Source organism: Ambystoma mexicanum, chromosome 2q (genome assembly GCF_040938575.1).
Source record: "Ambystoma mexicanum isolate Mex_15411 chromosome 2q, UKY_AmexF1_1, whole genome shotgun sequence".
Taxonomy (NCBI): Eukaryota; Metazoa; Chordata; class Amphibia; order Caudata; family Ambystomatidae; genus Ambystoma; species Ambystoma mexicanum.
The window spans coordinates 779,391,938-779,413,904 of record NC_090924.1 but is presented as its reverse complement, the minus strand read 5'-3'; the positions used below and the strand labels follow the sequence as shown (position 1 = coordinate 779,413,904).

General features: G+C 48.3%; 1 protein-coding gene across 1 annotated transcript in view; it reads left to right on the top strand.

Annotated features, from left to right (window-relative positions):
* ADARB2 (adenosine deaminase RNA specific B2 (inactive)) overlaps positions 1-21,967 on the top strand; it is a 1,587,200-nt gene that overhangs the window by 810,945 nt on the left and 754,288 nt on the right. Inside the window, exon 2 of the mRNA XM_069648017.1 lies at positions 19,973-20,059. Within this exon, the coding sequence (XP_069504118.1) occupies positions 19,973-20,059 (87 nt within the window). The remainder of the gene's footprint in view (positions 1-19,972; positions 20,060-21,967) is intronic.

Sequence of the window (21,967 nt, the reverse complement as noted above, 5' to 3'; positions counted from 1 at the left end):
GCCAGCGGGAGTAAGATTGGCAGAACACAAGAGGGTAAGATCCATAAACCAGGTGCCTTGATTTCACATCATGCATCAACATAATGTGCAGGTTCTGCAGTGGGCCATGCACAGACATAAGAGGGGTTTGGGACCACTGCAGGAGGTGCATATAAAACCATAATGATAATTCCCTGAAATGAATCGTGTGATCCCGGAAGTGCTGGCACTGGTGAAGCCACCTGTCCTAGCAGAGAGGTGTTAGACTGCAAAGAGCTGAAGCAGCCATTGGTGGTTTACAAAGGCCTTCCGGCCTTGAATGCTGGATTTGCATTCATTGATTATGGAGCGGCTCAAATAAAGGTCCCATTGAAAGTGCTGAAATAGGAACATAGTAAGCAGCTGACCATAGGGCTAATGTGGAGGCAGTGGTGAGAATAAAGAAGACAGCCGGCAAATCCTCGGAGAACCTTTAGCTAGGCATAATATCAGTCTTCAGATTCCATCTCTTTGCAGATATAGCTTTTGAAATGGAGGTGCTGACAGTGATGACAGTGATACCAGTGGCGTCATTTCATTATGAGGATCACCGCAGTGATCTCAAATGCCTTCTGTCCCACTGGGTACATCATATAAACTTTGCCCCTCTTGAAGTTAGACAAACAATGATATTGTGATTTTCGATATACCCTCCTCTGCCACAGACTGCTGCTCTTCTAGCGCTGTCTTCAGGCGTGAGCACCTCCCTCTCTGAGCTAACTGGCCGACTGATTGTCACGGCCCAGGTACGTCACCGCCACAGTCTGTGGCAACGTACCTGGCAGGTCTATCCATGTTGGTGTATGCAGCATGGCGGGGCAGCAGGGCAGCGAGTATGGCGTTGATTACTGGAAGTGCTCTAGGCTGCTGCCCGACCGCAGGAAGGGGACCAGCTGTCCTGTCATGGGGGAGACCATGTTTTGCACACTGCGCATGCACGGAGAGCTTGTGCCACAATCCCGCGCATGCGCAGTTTGGGAAGCATCCTTCATTGCAGTGGCAATGACATCAGAAACCATGAGCCGCATTCGTGAACCGCTAGGATATATAGATCCCTCAATCAGACATATGCTCATGGTTTTTGGCACTTAATAAACAAATAGAAATAGAAATTTAAATATGGACATGTCTTATCATGCTTCATATGTTACCAGCATGCCTGCCACAAACCTTGCTAATTTTTCCTTTTCTCTTATGCATTTTCTGCATCCCCCTTGCCTCTCCTGCCTTTTTAGCATCTGTCGCTCCTTGCTTTGCCATTGCCTGTTGGCTCCCCTGGCCTGCCCTGCTGCTAGCCTTTTGCTCTCCTTTCTGCTTCCCTTCCATTCAGCACTACTGCCAGCGATTGCCTTTCTTCTGTGCCATCTTCTGCTGCTCCATCTGCCTGAAGTCCTGATCATTTGTCCCCTGTGGCCGTTTTATACAAAGTTGTGTGGCCCTCCTTCATGACCCTGCTTCCCCAGCCAGCATTCCCTATGCTGTTCGGCTCCACGTAAATCCAGGGAGCTGTACCGTGGCATGGCGAATAGACCTCCGAGCATCTTTCCGGTATACTCCAGAAGGAGGTGGAATCGGGCGTTGGTCCTCACGCCATATTTACGACTTGACGGAGCTCTGGTTCGCCTTGGGAGGCCAAAAACCGACAAACCCAGCAACAAAGAGACCAGGTACTTGACACTGATAGGAGAGGGCTCAAATGCAGTGGTGTTGCTAGGTCTGGCAAAGATCCGGGGCTACACTAATGTCGGGACCGTTGAGACTCGGGGCTAGCTATCCTTTTGGTTGTAGCCCCTGAGATTCTATCTGGGGCTACAGCCAAAAGACCCGGGTTATAGCCCCCTCAGTTCCCCCTAGCAACGCCTCTGCTCAAATGACATCACCCACCTTTAACCATAGCGGGCTCCCAGAAAGTGAATAGAATGCAGCCAACAATGTATTCAATGCTAGATTACATCTAAAATAATTGCAATGAAACAGATGAAAGGCAAGCATGCAGCGGAAAGGAAGAGGACAGACATTGGAGTTGCAATGCGTGGTGACCCCACAGTGAACACCGCCATTGCAACGTCTAGTCACCAGTTACTTGTGGCAAGGTGGTGCACATACCTGCCATACCTGCCATACATCATGTGCTACATGCTCAGATCACTAATCGAATATGTTTCTCTGAAGCATAATGATGTGGTCTTATACACACTTGTCATTTTTATGCTGATGCTAGGCAAGAACTTATTTCTATTTCTATGGTCATTTCCACTACGATAAAACAGAACCTTTGTTCTGTTTAACATTTCAATTATCATTGGAAACAAGAAAGACAACAAGGTTTAACAGCCTTTTTAGTTCCCTTCTAATGGCTGTTAATGCATTAAGACAGGATGTTTGCAATAAGGAATCACTTTGGGTGTAAAACGCATGTAAGACACGTGATCTGTGATGTATTTTATGCCACTCCAAATCTACGTATACAGAACTTTAGTAACTGCAATGATGATCTGTTCTGTTGTGTTTTGTGCTCATTGCCAACTTGAAAGACACATTTCTAAATTCGTTAAAATGGCACTGTTGAAAGCCGCCAGAACAGCACACTGCTCAGCAGAATCTCCCCTCTTTGATTACACAGAGAGAGCAACATGGCCGGCACTTTCCTTCTCTCCTTCTGTCTTTCTTCCTCTAATGAGTTGTTTATAATGAAGCACGTGTGAGAAGGGGAAATATTGTCAGAACAGTCCCATTGCTGCTCACATTAATCTCTGCTTGAATGACAGCTACAGTGCTAAATACAATGTCATTGCTGGGTTCCAGAACTGTGTCCTGCCACTACAGAAGAACGTGCTTAGTTCTAGTAGCTTTGCCGATGTGGATGAGTGAGTGAGTGAGTGAGTGAGTGAGTGAGTGAGTGAGTGAGTGAGTGAGTGAGTGAGTGAGTGAGTGAGTGAGTGAGTGAGTATGATGAATGATTGGGCGAGATAGTATATCAGTTAGAGAATGAAGTATGTGCGTGAGTGTGGAGAGTGATGAGTCGGGTGATTGAATAAGTGATAGAATAATGACGCATCACTAAGGCGCATATGCATTCATTAACATTTGACATCCATCTCTACGCATACCAATAGTTTGTCTTCTCTAGGTGATGCTAAAGAGGCGCCTAGAAGCCAAAACATAAAAAGCACCGTCCAGACAGAACTGCAAAGCTATTGCTTGTTTTGTCAGGACAAAGGTGGCCCCGGATGCATTTCTGCCTCTTTGGGGTGGTGGTTTTCAGCGTCACATGGCACAGGCAGCTCACAGGTCTGCATTGTATATAACATCTCACAGTTATCATAACCAGGGCTGGACTGGGAAACAAATGTGGCCATGGAAATGTTTTTCAAAGTGACGTATATGGTAGCGTCCGTGCAAGCCCAACCCCTCTAAGTAGGGTTTGGGGGAGGGAGTTACCCCGACAAGAACATCTGGAAATCAAATGGTTCCAAACAATGGATTTTAATTAACATTATCCCCTCTATATATGGATTCAAAAGTAGTTAAAAAAACAAACATGGTGTTGAGGGTGAGGAATAGCACACTTGAAGCTGTATTACACATTCTTTACTTTAAAGAGACGTGGGGTAGGAGGAGGGATGGCAGGAGGGGATGATGGAAGCACGGTAGCCACACAAAAGAGGCCCAGGACACAGGGGCCCACCAGGACATCTCCAAAGTTCCCTGTAGGCCAGTTCACCCCTAGCCACAAATCCCCAAAGCTCTGATGGCACTGGATGCATTGCCAATAGGCAGGACACACATCATGTGGCAGTGGGCTCTCAATGGCAGCAGGCAAGACCTCCTAACGGGGGACATGTTACGTGCATAGCCTGAATTGGTGGTTATAGAATTTGAAAGCAGTCAGATGTTTACATGAGAGCAATGTTGGGGCTTGAAGTGTAACCCCCAGCCCAGGACTTCATTGAGTTCAGCAGCTACTGAGGGAGGGCAGGTCAGTTGCATGGTGGATGCACACTCTGAGTGCCATTCATGGTCTTAGAGAAGACAGGGCCTGGAGTACAGGGGTAATAGTCTAGAACTGGGCACGTGCCACTCGACGCCCATCAAGCGCCACACCCGATGTGATGCTGACCCGGGCCATGGTCTTGCAATGCACTCAAGCAGCTGAGCTAGCACTTGGTTACACAAAGTCCCACCAAGCAGGGGCAAATGAGTTTAGGAGGGTCTCACTCTGCTATCAACACCTCCAGACTGCATGTGCCACCCCTCCACATTCATGGCTGGGCAGGCCTATTCCGAGGTAAGGCTTGCCAGGCCACTAGTACGCATGTGGTCTTCACCATATCCTGCAAGTGCATCATGCAGGCTCGCCCATGTTGAGGCGCGGCATAGGGGGTTGGTATGCACCATTAGGTGCCCGCTAGCTGAGTCTTGGGAGGATAGCTCAGGGGCAACATGCTCGCCTTGGAAGCAGGGCTACGCGGAGCAACACAGGTTCGATCCCCGGTCCGCGCTTGGAAGCCTCTGGGTATTAAGTGCGTTATAAATAACCAATTACATTACATAGCAAGGGTAGGGCTCCCCTCCACCCCACCCCACACTGTGCAGCACCAGTGAAATTACCTCGTCCGATGATACATGTATCTCTCCCGTTTTACCAGCAATGTCTATACACGTGTACACATGCCAAGCCTTTGTCTACTCAAAGTATTTAGACTCATAGTCAATCTGGCCTCCGAAATGCCGAAATAAACTATAGCGTAAGCCTGCCGCATCCATGCGCTGCAGGGTTATATTTTGGTACAATCGCCTTTCAATGACTCGCTCTGAAACGGGCAAATGGCCTCTTGTTTTGTATACACTCAAGGAATAAGATAGGCAACCCGCAACTCAAAGTAAGTAAGTTTATGTGCAGGCACACCCCACGCACAGGGCTCCTGGCTGGCTTCCCGCTTGGGAGCCTGGCAGTTAAGCATACTGCTGTGCAGTCGCGCATGTATTTGAATTCTTCGTCGCTGGCATACCCCCATTATTTGCAGTTCGAAACAGCAAATACACGTGTTTATCTGTTTTCGTTGCAAATAGGCGCAAGGCTTGCTTCAAGCAATGAATGTACGCTGTCACCACAGCACTGGAGAAAGAGAGAGACAAAATGGTGAGCGGTCATGTGCTCCTTTTAGCTGCATTGCTAATCAATGTAAGTTGTGGAGCCCCGTTTTCCACGTGTGCTTGAATGGAACTCGTTTGGATGCACGGGTTCCCTGTGTATTTTGCAATGTAAATAATGGGAGCGCTGCTGGAAAAAGAAGCCAATCAGCGTGGCTTTTGAATGGGCAGATTCCTGGCTATTCACACTGACCCCGGCACGCGCAGGTGCACGTGTAAAGGGGATGAGACGGGAGCTAGAGAGATGCCGCGGGTTCAGTGGGGCGACGGCACTGGAGCACACGGCAGGGGGCGCTGTGCTCCTGCCCTCTTAGGAGCAGCACTGTCTCCCACAGGTGCACCGTGTGGTGGTTGCGCCCTCCTATCGCCCGCAGTATTAGGATGCAGCGGCTGCCCCCTTTGAGTGATGGGGTGCGCTGCCACAGCAGTAGGGGCCGATGCTTGTCTATTCTCAGTGACTGGGCGTTATTCTACAGTAGTGCGGCTGTGTAGTTCCCGCTTCTCATTCATACTCCAACAGTAGTTGATTGTAGTAATTGTCTACTTTTACTGATGGAATTCTCCCCAAGATATTATCATGTAATTGCTGTACCTTGTAAGGTACAGAGCGCTATCCTGGAGTGGAGTAGCAGCTTGGAGAGGGGGGTGGTGCTTTTTATGGTTGCAATGCTCTCAGGTGTTGAAGTATGGACTGGCTGTCTCCTCTTGAAAGTTGGAGCCGCCTTTAGTGGTAGGACTGCCCTCCTACAGAAGAAGGGTCTAGTGATTCCCTCCACCAGCTAAGGGCTCTTCTAACTACGGCAGGTGTGTTTCGTACAGTAAGTCTGATATGTGAGAAGGAACCCTATGTTGGGTGTGCGCAACACCTCTCTGTGGTTATTAAACAGGAAACAAACAGAAGCAGTGAGCTGCAGTGGTGAGGAAGGGTAGGTGGCTTCTCAATAGCACCTAGTTCAAATTGCAAAAAACTATAAGGGGTATCCTCACGAGCCACGCTCACTTCCAAAAGAATTTGTCGTAAACCAGGTAGTTATTAATGGACATAAATGTGATAGGTTTGTTATACAGGTAAGTGTAGCTACTATGTGTTGGTCATGAGCAAGTGAGTGTTTGAAAATCGCCTTGGTCGTGAGCAAATGAGTGTTTGAAAATCGCCAAGGCTCTCAAAAAGACTAACCAAATAGCATGAGATGGCATAACACTGTAAATCAACAAAAACAATAGCTATATTGCATTTTCACATAGTCTGACTTGGTCCTGAGCGAAAGAGTGTTTGAAAAAATTGCCAACACATGTTTCGACCCTTTAGGGTCTTCTTCAGGTCATCTGTTAAGTTGTAGAAATACTGCACTATCCCAAGGTGGGGATAAAGATATGGGTCGTGACCAACTTGGTATTATTAGTCCTAGTGGCAGGCAATGTTGACTTCAACATCGGCCAGTTTGTGAGTCTTATATATGCAAACGTCGTTGTATAGGGAAGCATAGTCTTTCATAGATCTTGGTCGGCAAGAAAAAATGGTGTGTTAAGCCAGACCGAAACGCCAGAATTTGGTCAGGACCCATATCTCTATCTCCACCTTGGGATAGTGCAGTATTTCTACAACTTAACAAATGCCCCGAGGAGGACCCTAGAGGGTCGAAACACGTGTTGCCAATTTTTTCTAACACTTTTTCGCTCATGACCAAGTCAGACTATGTGAAAATGCAATATAGCTAATATTTTTGTTGATTTACAATGTTATGCCATTTCATGCAAATTTGGTTAGGCTTTTTGAGAGCTTTGGCGATTTTCAAACACTAATTTACTCATGACCAAGGCGATTTTCAAACACTCACTTGCTCATGACCAACTCATAGTAGCTACACTTACCTGTATAATAAACCTATCACATTTACCTGGCTTACGACAAATAATTATAGTGTTTCGTATAGTAGAAGGCTGTGGTGTTGTTGTGATGGTAGGCTCTGCTAGAGTCGTGGGTTGTAGGGGGTTCCTCCTGTTGGAGATCAATGATGTGATGTGAATGTGAGGCGTGCCTGCAGAAGCAGATTGCCACAGTAGTGTCAGTCATGTGATGGGCTGCTACCCCAGCTTTGCTTTTCTCCACTAAGTGCTGGGCATCCTCTAAGAGTATTAGGCATTAGTAGATGTCTCTTATAGTAGGGGTGCTCTTCCATAGTGGAAGGCCTTGCCAGCTTTATTCTCTAGGTCAGGGGTCTGAAACCTGCAGATGTGTAGATGTTGTAGACTATCACTCCCATGAACCCACACTGTTGACTATGCTGGCTGGGGCTTATGGTAGTCATACTCCAAAACATCAGCTTGTCGAGGAGTGCACTCTTGTCTTGATTGTCTCCTTTCAATTATACGGTGTTCCCTTACAGTTGTAAGCCTCAGTAGATGTCCGCTCTTGGTGATAGGATGCTCACCTACAGCAATAGGTTGTCCTCCTTCACCCTGCCCCCCAATAGTGATTGTGTGTCATCCCACAGTAGCAGGCTGTTTAGGATAACACCCTCATCCCCTAGAGGGGACCCAAGGTTCGGTTGTGTTTGACTATTTTAACAGTTGAGGCTGTCTCCTTTGATGAATGGGGCATTGGTCGATCGGGCTCCTCGTAGACGTATCTAGATAAGGAGGGCCATGTGACTGATGGTGCCCAATAGGCCTCTTTTCATCTGTGTGTAGAAAGCTGTTCCCAGCCTCCGACTTTGACGGGACTTTTCCTTGTGCGCAGATCCGGTGGAGAAAAGAGAAGCAGTAAGAGCACAGCAGCTCCGCGCCTCTGGCTGCTATAGAGCTCACAGTACATGATTGGGAAGCAATCCAGGCATGTGGGGGATGCTCTGACACAATAGCTTGGGTATGCCCCCCCTCCCGAACACTACAACATGTGTATGGACAGTTAGATCACGGCCTGCTACCTGAACCCACCCTCTGGCCTTGTGCTTAGTAGCTCAGTGGAAGGACAGACTAGGACATCACGCTGAAAATGGGAAGCACATAAGACATTGTTTCAGAACAGTCAAGAATATCTCACCACAATAAGAGAAATGCGTGCCGCTACTGGCATGTATGTGCCACTTCAAACCAAAACTGTAATCATCAATCACGCAGTATCCATGCACTCCTGCCCTGTCCATAGCTTCTTCCTGCATTGTTCAGTACAGTTCTGTGAAGTCCTGATGAGCTGTTTTGCCCCGGACATTTGAATGGTGCTACAATCGCGCAAAAAATATCAATGGTTGGCCATCAAAGCAGAAGAATTAGCATCCGCTGGGGCAGACATTAACACTGTGCTCAGGGCGGTAAACCTGGAGTGGATTTAGATTACAAAAGCAATTTCACTCCATCGGAATTAGAGGCAAAAAGAGCACTGACATTCCTTCAATGGGCAGAGATGCCATTTGTTGCCACCCTCCAGGAAGGGGGACACCCGGCTGGGGAAAGGATACCCCAGGAGCTGCCAAATACAGTGGAGATCTTTTTTGACTGTGCATTCAATGTGCACGATGTACAAAACACTGCTTAAAACGTTGCAAAGATGTTTTTTACAAACTATGCAATGATCAGAGCCAGCTTTAGGGCAGGGGCGCCCATGCATCCACCCGGGCCACCGGCCGGGGTGCCATTAGCCCCCGCCACGCAAGCTTGGGGAGTCTTTCAAAGTCTCCCCCGGGCGTGGAGGGAGAAGGCGCAGCAGGTGCCCTATTGAAATTAAATCACCCAGCTCTCGGGAACGGGCTCATTTAATAACAATAAGGCGTTGATGCATTTTATATAAGTGTCTAGTGCGCACTCATCCCCCTCTCTCTCTCGCTCCCTCTCTCTCTCTCTCTCTCTCACTTTCTGTCTCTCTCTTGCTCTCTCTCGCTCTCTCTTTCTCTCACTTGCATTGCTCTCTCTCACACTTTCTCTCTCACTTGCTCTCACTTGCTCTCTCTTTCTCTCACGCTCTCTCTCACGTTCTCTCTCGTGCTCTCTCTCTCTCTCTCTCTCTGTTTCTCTCTCTCTCTCTCTCTCTCTTGCTCTCTCCGTCTTTCTCTTTCCACTCTCTCACTTTGCACGTTTTTTTCTCTCTCTGTCCCTCGTTTTTTTCCGGTGTCTGTCACTGTCTCGCTTTATTCCTATGTCTATATCTTGAGGGGCCTGTGTTTCCTTTTTCTGTTTTGTTACAAGTGCATCCATTTAAAACATTGGAAATGATGTAATGGTACTAATATGGTAATCTGACAGTTTTTCAGAATGTGAAACGTTTGTATTATGTATTGTAGTCATAATAAGAAATGTTCACTTGCCCTGCTGAGTAATGCACATTATCAAAACCGTGAACAGCCATGTATATGATGTTCTGATAGGTGGGCATTCCACGATGGACAGTCTGGAACACTCATATTATACTCTTTCTAAATACCACTATGAGAAAGGGAACTGGGACCTGTATGCCCATTGTAGGCTCCAGCCTGCTTGCATAAAACCAAAGACTCCTTTGGGAGCATCAGAATGAACATGGATATTTACATTTGACAAACATGCCTCTGATAAAAGGGTTGGAATCACATACTGTGCACGCTCTCGACGTGGTGTTCATTGCATTCTAAACAACACAAGGTTTGCATCACTTACGCATCTACATACTGATGCGAGCAGCCTCAGGGTTGCATGGGTGTGCTATGAGTCACCCTGTTAGGGTGCAAGGGCAGGCGCGAGGTAATGTCATCTTTCCCTCTGCAGTGTTTTCTTCAGGGTAAGGATGGCTCTGCGCGTGGTCAGATCCCAACTCACAGTCATCCTTGGAGAATTATCTATACGACTCCTAAGAAATATATTGAATTTAGAAACAAAACAAATTGATTATGTCGCAAGTAGTCTGTTTGAGATCACCTGTACAGTACCTGAAGTCAGAAGGAAATTGCAATTCAGCAGCTGCAAACTGCTGCATTTAAAATGAAAAGCAAACACTTCCTGTGTCATCGACTCGGCCTACAAAGCAGCTTGTAGGCGTAGGGGAGGGGTTGTGGGGAGAACACAGAATGCAAGATGCAGCCAGACTGCTATGTGTAAGAGAGAAGTGGAGTGGAGAGAAGGAAGACTGCAAGGGAGGAATAGAGCAAAGGACAACTGAAATGGGGGTGGAAATATTGTAAATTGAAGAAGGAAGAGATGCAAAGGGGAGTAGGCTGGAGAATGACAGGGTGAACGAAGACACTTTTATAAGGAGGTTGAGCCATACTGAAGAAGAGAGAGGCAGTGGAAGAGAGGCGGAAATGGGTTTTAGGCAAGAATGAGAGAATGATAAGGCAGGTGTGAGAAAGGGAGGAATTAGTTGTTAGAGAGAGGGTGAGAAGGAGGACAGATAGAACATTCGGAAGGAGGGCAAGAATGTTGATGGAAACTTGCAAAGGGCAGGCTAGGAAATGAGCATTTGCACCTGGGGAAGGGCCATTGGGAAATCAGGTGGCTGGAAAAGTGGGTGAGAATAAAATATACATGATCTGCCTGCTGTTCCAGCCACTGGAGGCCCTTCCCCGGGTGTCATAATATTTTAGTTTTTATGTGGGGAGGCAACAGGGAACTCCCCCAAATCAAACAATTCCTCTCTTGCCCACCCCCTACCTCCACACTTACCTGCAGGACCGGAGCTTTCAACTCCAGTCTGCTGCTCCTCCCATTCCAGCCACCATAGAAATGGAAAAGGGACTTTGACCCTTTTCCCTATGACGGCTCTTGAGGGGATAAAAGAAAGCCATTCACACCCCGAATGAAAACCGGGGTGCGAATGGCTTTCATGGCATGGCCCAGTAGGGTTGGGGGGGCAGACTTGGCTGGTAACTGTCCATAGCTCGCACCGAGGCCCTCACATCGCTCGGGCTGGCAGGCTGTTACCGGCCATGTCCATCCCCTCCTCCCCCCTGCCGGAGATTGAAAACCATATCAGGCAATTCTGCGATGCATTCCCTTTAAGCCATTAGTGGATATGGAACAAGAAGAATATTTTCCTTTACTTTCATGTATCAATTTCACATAAAAGAAGGGACACATTCTGTGATCAGGATTTCATATGTAGAAAGCCACAAAGAAATAGTGGAAACCCATGTCAATCAATGTTTAATAGGGTGATGATCATACAGAGCCTGCCCCGGGGGACGGACAATGATTGTCCTCTGTACCCTTAGGGATAGACAGCGGGGTGGGTCTATGGTACCCTATCCCAATCCTTATTCTTCAGCCTCCGCCCTTCTCCACCATGGAGAGAATATATGATGATTTCAAGGAAGCGTGCTCCAACCATGGCCGCCACATGCAAAGTGGCTTATGGTTAGAAATTAGAATATGCGAATCAAACTAATTCAGTAAAACATCACTAATGCGGGTCTGGCAACCCATCAATGGCCATCTGGCTAATCATAGTTTTGCATTCTGAAGCTGCGTTTTAAACATAATTATTAATAGCGCTCATTAACCGACAAGCAAAAGAGCATATTGTAAGCTTCACTGGGAGATTATATTCCAATATGCACCAAGATGTTCCTTGCGAAGATTTAATATAATTGGGTGGTTGCTGTCTCTGCTTGGTTCATTTGGCATCAGGGTTCATATGTTATATGTGTCTTGTTATTGCAATGAGACATACATGCACAAGAACATGGAAGGGAAGGTCATCCTAGCTTTTCACATCACCCCCCCCGCCGCGCGTGTCATCAGTTACCTTGATTTTTCATAGAAGCGGAGGTGTCCATCTGCAAAGGATAAGGCTGGGTCTGATGGGCATTAAGGTAATAACTGTGGCCGGGAGCTCACATCGCATCTCTGTGAACGAGTGGGCGCAAGCATCATGAACCGGGGAGTGGGTGGAGGAGCTTGAGGGGAAGGCTGAATTTTACGTGTCGACATTCCCCACCCCCATACCCCCAAAATCCCTCCACTCTCCGGCTGCGACATAAAGCTATCAACAAAGAGCACTCCACTCAACTCTCACTCGTATCCACTCGACAATACATGCTTGATTTGGAGAGAGCACGCGGTCGTCCGCATTAGGCGCTCATACACCAACCCTTCAATAAGGCCTTTTTACTGAGTTTCTCGAGCCATTTGACCATTTCAGTGTCAAATTATGCAATGGACACCCCTTCATCCGTGTCTTCCAGAAGACTTTAACATCACCATTGCATCTGAATGGCAAACCTTGCTCGAAGTTTCTCTCAAAGGATGCCACTTTTTGACCCTTCAAGACACAGATTAACTAAAATTGAAGTCTGTGAATATCACGTTTTCGTATTGTTTTGTGTCTAATTGTGAACCATTGACGTAAAATCTGTCGCACAGCCAAAAGGGTGAAACGTAACACAGCGACATGCATTGTGACTTGGGAGAGGGGAAGCTAGAATGTTGAAATCAATGATTGTGGCGGTTCAACAAGTGGCCCTCTTAATTATGTTGATGGAACTGCGTAGGTCCACAAGCAGTGATGACAAAACACCGTCACAAAGCTGTGTTGGGTTTTCCCGGCATCAAGTGCACGGATCAGGTACTTGGTGCACCGTAGCGTTGTGCGGCCATGTTAGGAGTCTTCCATTGCAGACTCTAATTTAGTGAAAGGTCTTTGCTCAATGTAAATGCCATATGCAGAGCGGCTAGATGGCCACGGGCTAGCAGAGGATACAGCTGTACCTATGTTATCGTTAAACATGCAATCATCTACCTTATCTTAGAACTCCCAAAATATTGATTTGCATCTGCACTTTTCACTGACCACACCTGGCTCTTTGTGCAAAGCTCCATTTTACATTTTGCATTAATAAAGAAATTCGAATTTCCCTGCACATGTTTCTCCTTTTAAATATGTCTTACATAGGCCCAGGGCCTGTATTGCAGAAACCTAGCAGCTGTGCAAAAAAGTACATTAGAACCAAAAGTATTTGCACTAGTGCATTTCTTTGCACTGGCTAAAACAGTGAACGGTAACACTGTTTAGTTTCTGTAACAAAAAGATGCATCAATGAACATTCGATCTTAATGATGCAATCGGTTTCAAAAGGAGTTGGCGGCAAAAATTGGGGTGCTCCAGTTCTGACTAGCATTTCGAGTTGAGGAGACCCCAGTGAATATCCAGGGTCCTGCTGGGCCACGGGTGATGTGTTTAAGTAAAATATGGTGCAAAGCATGCAGAAGTGTACGTGCAAGAGGTCGAAGAGTAGCAATTGTGTTGCAAAATGCGCATGTAAAGTCTGGCTGCGCGAGAGGCTCGGGATGTGCTTGGGCTATCCTATGCATAATGTGGTCATGGTTGACCTGGCTCATCCCAGTGGATAATCCGTGACTTTTAAAAGGTGTAGTGAAGTAGGCTGCCCCAAGGCCGGTCACAAAAGTCCTATGTAAATTTATTTCATATGGGCAAACTATTTGAAGCATGTATATTATTATTATTATTATTATTATTGTATTTATTGAGCGCAGACCTAGCTCCAAGAAGCAACAGAGCCCTTTACAAAGGTATACAACAGTACAGATGCATAATGGATCACTTTTCAGAAGTAACAACCTGCTGTGTATTTATTCTGTTGTTAATAACAACAGAACAAATACACAGCAGAGGTAGGATACAGAGGGACACAGAGGAGGGGTACAGCCGTACAGGGTGGCGGGGAGGAGCGGCCCGGATGGCGTTTAGCAAGTCAGGTGGCACGAGGGGTGACGTGATGGCCTAGGTGTTCAGGTCGAGAGACTCTTTGAAGAGGTGGGTCTTGAGTTCTTTTCTGAATTGTAGAATCATGGGGGTGAGTCTGATGCTGACTGGGGGGAAGTTCCATAGTCTTGAGGCGTAGGCAGAGAAGGCTTCCTTGCTGGCCTTTTCCTTTTTGCAGCGGCAGGTAGAGGGTAAGCAGGAGGAAATAAGGAAGGGAAAAGATGCCATAAGTAGAAGTAATGATTATGGCATTTCACAATGTTTAAGGAGATTGATGGGTAGCACATAAGGTGCAGACGATTGAGCAAAGAGATGTATAACCTATACAGTGCAAATCCTAAAAACAGAACACTTCCCCCTGCCCCAAACCTTCCAGATCCATCCTGAATCATCCTGGTCCATTCCAGTCCAAAGGTCAAGGAACTCCCCACCAAAATGCCCCAGGATTCCCATCGTATGCCATGTATTGCCATCATATGCCATGTATTGCCATCGTATGCCATGTATTGCCATCATATGCCCAGTGACTGAGATCATAGCTGATGTGCTGCCATGATAGGCAAAGGACTAGAAGGAGTCACATGTGACGGGCCTGTCTGCCACAGCCCCGTAGTACAAACGCCGACTTAAATGACGAGTGTGGCTCTCAGCATGAGGTCTGAGGGATGCTACATCAGATGGAGGGCACAGTGGTGCCAGGCTGGAATGGAGGCGGAATGGCAGTTTTCTTAGTAAAAGGTCAGTGACACTCTGTGCCTTATTACACTATGAATCCCGGAGTACTAAAGGGACAGCTGTTTAAAGTTCCATTTGGCAGCAGCTAAGTGAAACTTAACTATTATTTTTCTTTTTGTTTTCTAATCATGGCTATTTAATTACATCGTGTAAAGCAAATTAGTTTCCTCATTTGTTTTACATAAGCGCTTGCAAATACTGCCTGATTGCAATCTTTGACAACTGAAGCCTTTGTGCTCATCTCAAATGCTGAGAAATCTGCTCAAGCAAACTGCAGTGCAATATCCATCCTCTCCATTTTATGTTTTGAAAAGACACTACAAAAGCATCAAGCAGTTGGTTTCTGGGGACATTGGCTCCTTGCGGGCCATATGCCAGTAAGGCTCTGCTTCCTGCCAGGTCGCTAGTGCAGTAGGAACTCCTGCTACCCGCCCCCTCCCCAGTCTGGTTCAATATCGCTGGGCCTTATGCCAGTAAGGCTCCGCTTCCTGCCAGGTCGCTAGTGCAGTAGGAACTCCTACCCGCCCCCTCCCCAGTCTGTGCAGTCTGGTTCAATATTGCTGTGCCTTATGCCAGTAAGGCTCTGCTTCCTGCCAGGTCGCTAGTGCAGTAGGAACTCCTGCTACCCGCCCCCTCCCCAGTCTGTGCAGTCTGGTTCAATATCGCTGGGCCTTATGCCAGTAAGGCTCTGCTTCCTGCCAGGTCGCTAGTGCAGTAGGAACTCCTGCTACCCGCCCCCTCCCCAGTCTGTGCAGTCTGGTTCAATATCACTGGGCCTTATGCCAGTAAGGCTCTGCTTCCTGCCAGGTCGCTAGTGCAGTAGGAACTCCTGCTACCCGCCCCCTCCCCAGTCTGGTTCAATATCGCTGGGCCTTATGCCAGTAAGGCTCTGCTTCCTGCCAGGTCGCTAGTGCAGTAGGAACTCCTGCTACCCGCCCCCTCCCCAGTCTGTGCAGTCTGGTTCAATATCGCTGGGCCTTATGCCAGTAAGGCTCTGCTTCCTGCCAGGTCGCTAGTGCAGTAGGAACTCCTGCTACCCACCCCCTCCCCAGTCTGTGCAGTCTGGTCCAATATCACTGGGCCTTATGCCAGTAAGGCTCTGCTTCCTGCCAGGTCGCAAGTGCAGTAGGAACTCCTACCCGCCCCCTCCCCAGTCTGTGCAGTCTGGTTCAATATTGCTATGCCTTATGCCAGTAAGGTTCTGCTTCCTGTCAGGTCGCTAGTGCAGTAGGAACTCCTACCCGCCCCCTCCCCAGTCTGTGCAGTCTGGTTCAATATCGCTGGGCCTTATGCCAGTAAGGCTCTGCTTCCTGCCAGGTCGCTAGTGCAGTAGGAATTCCTGCTACCCGCCCCCTCCCCAGTCTGTGCAGTCTGGTTCAATATCGCTGGGCCATATGCCAGTAAGGCTCTGCTTCCTGCCAGGTCGCTAGTGCAGTAGGAACTCCTACCCACCCCCTCCCCAGTCTGTGCAGTCTGGTTCAATATCTCTGGGCCTTATGCCAGTAAGGCTCTGCTTCCTGCCAGGTCGCTAGTGCAGTAGGAATTCCTCCTACCCGCCCCCTCCCCAGTCTGTGCAGTCTGGTTCAATATCGCTGGGCCTTATGCCAGTAAGGCTCTGCTTCCTGGCAGGTCGCTAGTGCAGTAGGAGCGCCTGCTACCCGCCCCCACCCCAGTCTGTGCAGTCTGGTTCAATATCGCTGGGCCTTATGCCAGTAAGGCTCTGCTTCCTGGCAGGTCGCTAGTGCAGTAGGAGCACCTGCTACCCGCCCCCACCCCAGTCTGTGCAGTCTGGTTCAATATTGCTGTGCCTTATGCCAGTAAGGCTCTGCTTCCTGCCAGGTCGCTAGTGCAGTAGGAGCACCTGCTACCCGCCCCCTCCCCAGTCTGTGCAGTCTGGTTCAATATCGCTGGGCCTTATGCCAGTAAGGCTCTGCTTCCTGCCAGGTCGCTAGTGCAGTAGGAACTCCTACCCGCCCCCTCCCCAGTCTGTGCTGTCTGGTTCAATATTGCTGTGCCTTATGCCAGTAAGGCTCTGCTTCCTGCCAGGTCGCTAGTGCAGTAGGAACTCCTGCTACCAGCCCCCTCCCCAGTCTGTGCAGTCTGGTTCAATATCGCTGGGCCTTATGCCAGTAAGGCTCCGCTTCCTGCCAGGTCGCTAGTGCAGTAGGAACTCCTGCTACCCGCCCCCTCCCCAGTCTGTGCAGTCTGGTTCAATATCGCTGGGCCTTATGCCAGTAAGGCTCTGCTTCCTGCCAAATCGCTAGTGCAGTAGGAACTCCTGCTACCCGCCCCCTCCCCAGTCTGGTTCAATATCGCTGGGCCTTATGCCAGCAAGGCTCTGCTTCCTGCCAGGTCGCTAGTGCAGTAGGAACTCCTGCTACCCGCCCCCTCCCCAGTCTGTGCAGTCTGGTTCAATATTGCTGGGCCTTATGCCAGTAAGGCTCTGCTTCCTGCCAGGTCGCTAGTGCAGTAGGAACTCCTGCTACCCGCCCCCTTCCCAGTCTGTGCAGTCTGGTTCAATATCGCTGGGCCTTATGCCAGTAAGACTGTGCTTCCTACCAGGTCGCTAGTGCAGTAGGAACTCCTACCCACCACCTCCCCAGTCTGTGCAGTCTGGTTCAATATCGCTGTGCCTTATGCCAGTAAGGTTCTGCTTCCTGCCAGGTCGGTAGTGCAGTAGGAACTCCTACCCGCCCCCTCCCCAGTCTGTGCCGTCTGGTTCAATATCGCTGGGCCTTATGCCAGTAAGGCTCTGCTTCCTGCCAGGTCGCTAGTGCAGTAGGAATTCCTGCTACCTGCCCCCTCCCCAGTCTGTGCAGTCTGGTTCAATATCGCTGGGCCTTATGCCAGTAAGGCTCTGCTTCCTGCCAGGTCGCTAGTGCAGTAGGAACTCCTACCCGCCCCCTCCCCAGTCTGTGCAGTCTGGTTCAATATCGCTGGGTCTTATGCCAGTAAGGCTCTGCTTCCTGCCAGGTCGCTAGTGCAGTAGGAATTCCTGCTACCCGCCCCCTTCCCAGTCTGTGCAGTCTGGTTCAATATTGCTGTGCCTTATGCTAGTAAGGCTCTGCTTCCTGGCAGGTCGCTAGTGCAGTAGGAGCGCCTGCTACCCGCCCCCACCCCCACCCCAGTCTGTGCAGTCTGGTTCAATATTGCTGTGCCTTATGCCAGTAAGGCTCTGCTTCCTGCCAGGTCGCTAGTGCAGTAGGAGCACCTGCTACCCGCCCCCTCCCCAGTCTGTGCAGTCTGGTTCAATATCGCTGGGCCTTATGCCAGTAAGGCTGTGCTTCCTGCCAGGTCGCTAGTGCAGTAGGAACTCCTACCCACCACCTCCCCAGTCTGTGCAGTCTGGTTCAATATCGCTGTGCCTTATGCCAGTAAGGCTCTGCTTCCTGCCAGGTCGCTAGTGCAGTAGGAACTCCTGCTACCAGCCCCCTCCCCAGTCTGTGCAGTCTGGTTCAATATCGCTGTGCCTTATGCCAGTAAGGCTCTGCTTCCTGCCAGGTCGCTAGTGCAGTAGGAACTCCTGCTACCCGCCCCCTCCCCAGTCTGTGCAGTCTGGTTCAATATCGATGGGCCTTATGCCAGTCAGGCTCTGCTTCCTGCCAGGTCGCTAGTGCAGTAGGAACTCCTGCTACCCGCCCCCTCTCCAGTCTGTGCAGTCTGGTTCAATATCGCTGGGCCTTATGCCAGTAAGGCTCTGCTTCCTGCCAGGTCGCTAGTGCAGTAGGAACTCCTGCTACCCGCCCCCTCCCCAGTCTGTGCAGTCTGGTTCAATATCGCTGGGCCTTATGCAAGTAAGGCTCTGCTTCCTGCCAGGTCGCTAGTGCAGTAGGAACTTCTGCTACCCGCCCCCTCCCCAGTCTGTGCAGTCTGGTTCAATATTGCTATGCCTTATGCCAGTAAGGCTCTGCTTCCTGCCAGGTCGCTAGTGCAGTAGGAACTCCTGCTACCCGCCCCCTCCCCAGTCTGTGCAGTCTGGTTCAATATCACTGGGCCTTATGCCAGTAAGGCTCTGCTTCCTGCCAGGTCGCTAGTGCAGTAGGAACTCCTGCTACCCGCCCCCTCCCCAGTCTGTGCAGTCTGGTTCAATATCACTGGGCCTTATGCCAGTAAGGCTCTGCTTCCTGCCAGGTCGCTAGTGCAGTAGGAACTCCTGCTACCCGCCCCCTCCCCAGTCTGTGCAGTCTGGTTAAATTTTGCTGCAACCAGAAGAAGTTCATGGATGCCAGGAGTTCAAAATTGCATGGCCTATGCCCTGCCTATGCACAGGCAATTTATCTGGCAAGCTTGCCTTACCTATGGCATAATTAGCATGATTAAGAAACCTATTGAAAGATTATGCAGCTTGGCATTGTCTATGACTTGCTTAAAGCTCACCCATAAGATATCTGCATATCCACGCAGATCAGGAAAATACTATTTCAGCAGGATATTTCAGCTAGATAAAGGCTGCCTTTTGGCCTGTACTGACCTAGAGGTGTCTCTGTTCAAATCCTGGTGTTGGTCAAGATGTTGTGTTTTTGCACTTGTGCTGATCGAGCTGGGAATTCAACAGGTTCTAGCCCTATGCGAAAGTCGAGCTGGAGCCAGCACTTTGACCCGCGCTATTTCGCCCCACCTGCCTCCCCAGCTCAAATAAAATGCATGGCATGTGCCCTGTTGTTACCCAATTTTAGAGTTCTGTATCACCGTAATGCTTCATCAACATGATGCGTCTCCTCACTATAAATACTTGGAGGGTTCCTGTTGGAGGACCTACTATTTAAAGGCCCACACTCTGGATTGAATGAACCTGAAAGGTTCCTGCTGAGATGTGTTCAGAAGTTATCTGGCAGGAATCTACTCACCTTTGACCAGGGTATTAATGTGTGTTGTGGCAGGACATAACATCTTGATTGTGAATGTGCGTATACACCCTTTCCTACGTACCACCTAAGTTATAATCATTAGCAATGTGCATGACCATCGTATAACCCATTGGGCTATGGTGTTAATTTATTTTATTTTTATTTTATTTTTTATTTATTTTTTACATTTATGATGCGTCCAAGCCCAAGGGCACCAGGGCGCTGCTGCAACCAGTTACATTTAAACATAGTGAGGAGCAATGAGATTGTCAAGTATTCCTGCCAGGCAAAGAGCCAGGTTGTAAGTGCTCTCCGAAAGGGCCAGTATGAGGTCTCTGCTCTCAGTTCTTTTAATAAAGCAGAGATGAACATTTGAGCGAATGGAAGGGAGCAAGGCACACTCTCAATGCAGTACTAGAAGCGTATTTGCTGTAGCATGTGTTCAGGAAAACCTATTTCCTGTTAATGTTACATGTATGAGGATTGTGAGGCTCACGTAATTCAAAATGATGTTTTCTTTCTTTTCCAGAAAAAGTAAGTGTCTTATCTAACTTCATCGCTCCATTCAAGCACGCAAGCCCAGGTGCAACAAGCTTGGAAGACGAAGACAGCTTAAGTGAGTAATTCCGTTCTATGCAGCGGGTGGGGGATCCGGAGGGGGACTCAGATTGGATGTCTTGTTATTTAGGCCAATGTTATGGCTGGGTAATGCTTGTTCAACATAATGTGGCTGGTGAAGGCTGGACACCTGACAGGGCATAATGTGTTCTCAGGGCCTGACACATTGGTAACCAGGAAGGCCCTTTCAGGATTATTGACTTTAGAAAGAGAGATCCTGTTGGCAATCACAAGTTATAAACAGCCGTTTTGTTGACCGCAGTGACTTCGAATGACACAAAATGGAGGAACACGCACGTATATGATTGAAACACACATGCATTGGATCAGACTGATGGCTCTCATCTATAGGTATGAAGTGCATGAAGGTATGCGCCCCTCATTTCTATCGGAATTTCACAGAAGTATTTTATGATGGCAAAACCCCATTGGAAAAGGTTCTGTGAGTTAGGCCATAAGGGCCTAATTCATGGAACATTTAGCACGGTGCAAAGTGACTTGGCTGTGCCAACAGACAGTAGAACTGGGCCTAATTCTCAGCCCGGTGCAAAGAGTGCTTTTGCAGCGCGAAGTGCCTTTTCGCCACTAAAGTACACTTTGCACCACTCAGTGAATTAGGCCCGTTGCAGCGTGTTTTGGGAGTGCAAAGTCACTTTGCTGCGCGCCAAACGTTCTATGAATTAGGGCCTAAGTGTTAGCCCATAATTTGGGTGATTTCTTTTATCTTTCTGCCCTTGATCGCAGCTCTGCTTCGAATGTGATCTTTCAGGAATGAAGCACTGCGGCCCGTGAGCTAGGGTGACAGACAACCAACGAGGGCAGTGCTGCCCCTTCTGCAAACCCAACCCTGCAAATCTTTATACAGGCCATTCAGGGATCTGTTCCACCAATGGGGAGCCGTGACCTTGAAATGGCTGCCTCCCTGCCCTTTACATCTGGTCTTTGGGACAGTCAGCGGGTTATGGAATCTGACCATAGGGTCCATTTCGGACAGTGGGGTTTGACTTGTTCTCAAAGGTAAGATGGGTCTGTTCCGTCAAGACATTGGCACGCCAGGCGGAGTCTTCTAGCAGATCATGGGATCATCCTTGGGAGCCAGAGGATGATTGTGAGGTGCCTGGTGCCTGGATGGAAAATGTTCAGTCCGAGGGTGAGTCTGCCTGCAGCGGTTTGGGCTTTTTGAGGGGTTTGTGCTTCTCAGACAGAGAGGCCCCCATGAAAAGCATTGCAGTAGTCCAGCGTTGAGCTCAATACAGAAAGTACTGCATGGGAATTGCTTATGTGTGATTCAAAAAAATGTTTCGCATGGAGCTCCGTTGTCAGTGCTAGAAGTAGTAATAGGTAGCAAACATATGCATTATCTACAAAATGAGTCGCCGCCACAAAGTTGGAGAATACATTCAAAATGGCAGAAGAGTGACCAAACAGAACACTAGCAAAAAGGGGCTGGCATAAAGGGGTGGTCTTTAGCAATACAGTTAGGCACCTACAACGCAACAACTAAAAATATAAATCCACAAAATATATTTGTTGACTACACTGTAATAACTCTGTGAAGGATCATGTGTGATCACCGACAGTAGTCAGGTTATAGGCATCCTATAAACACGCCTTGAAACACTTGTGTGTAGGCGTGCTATAAATAAAATATCATATCATATCTTCCAATAAGATTCAAGTGCAAATAAAGTATTATTTCAAGAGAAATATTCCCACTATCTGCTTAAAATCTATGTCTATACCTATAATATCATGTAGACATTTGAGCACCACAATCCAAATGAATGTTGATTTACTAGAGCAGTAATAGGTGAGCCACAAACATGGAATAGCAGACTACCTTAAGGATTGGTAAAAAGGCTAGAAGAGCATAATGTGTGTAGTATGAAAAGGAAGTTTGTTACAA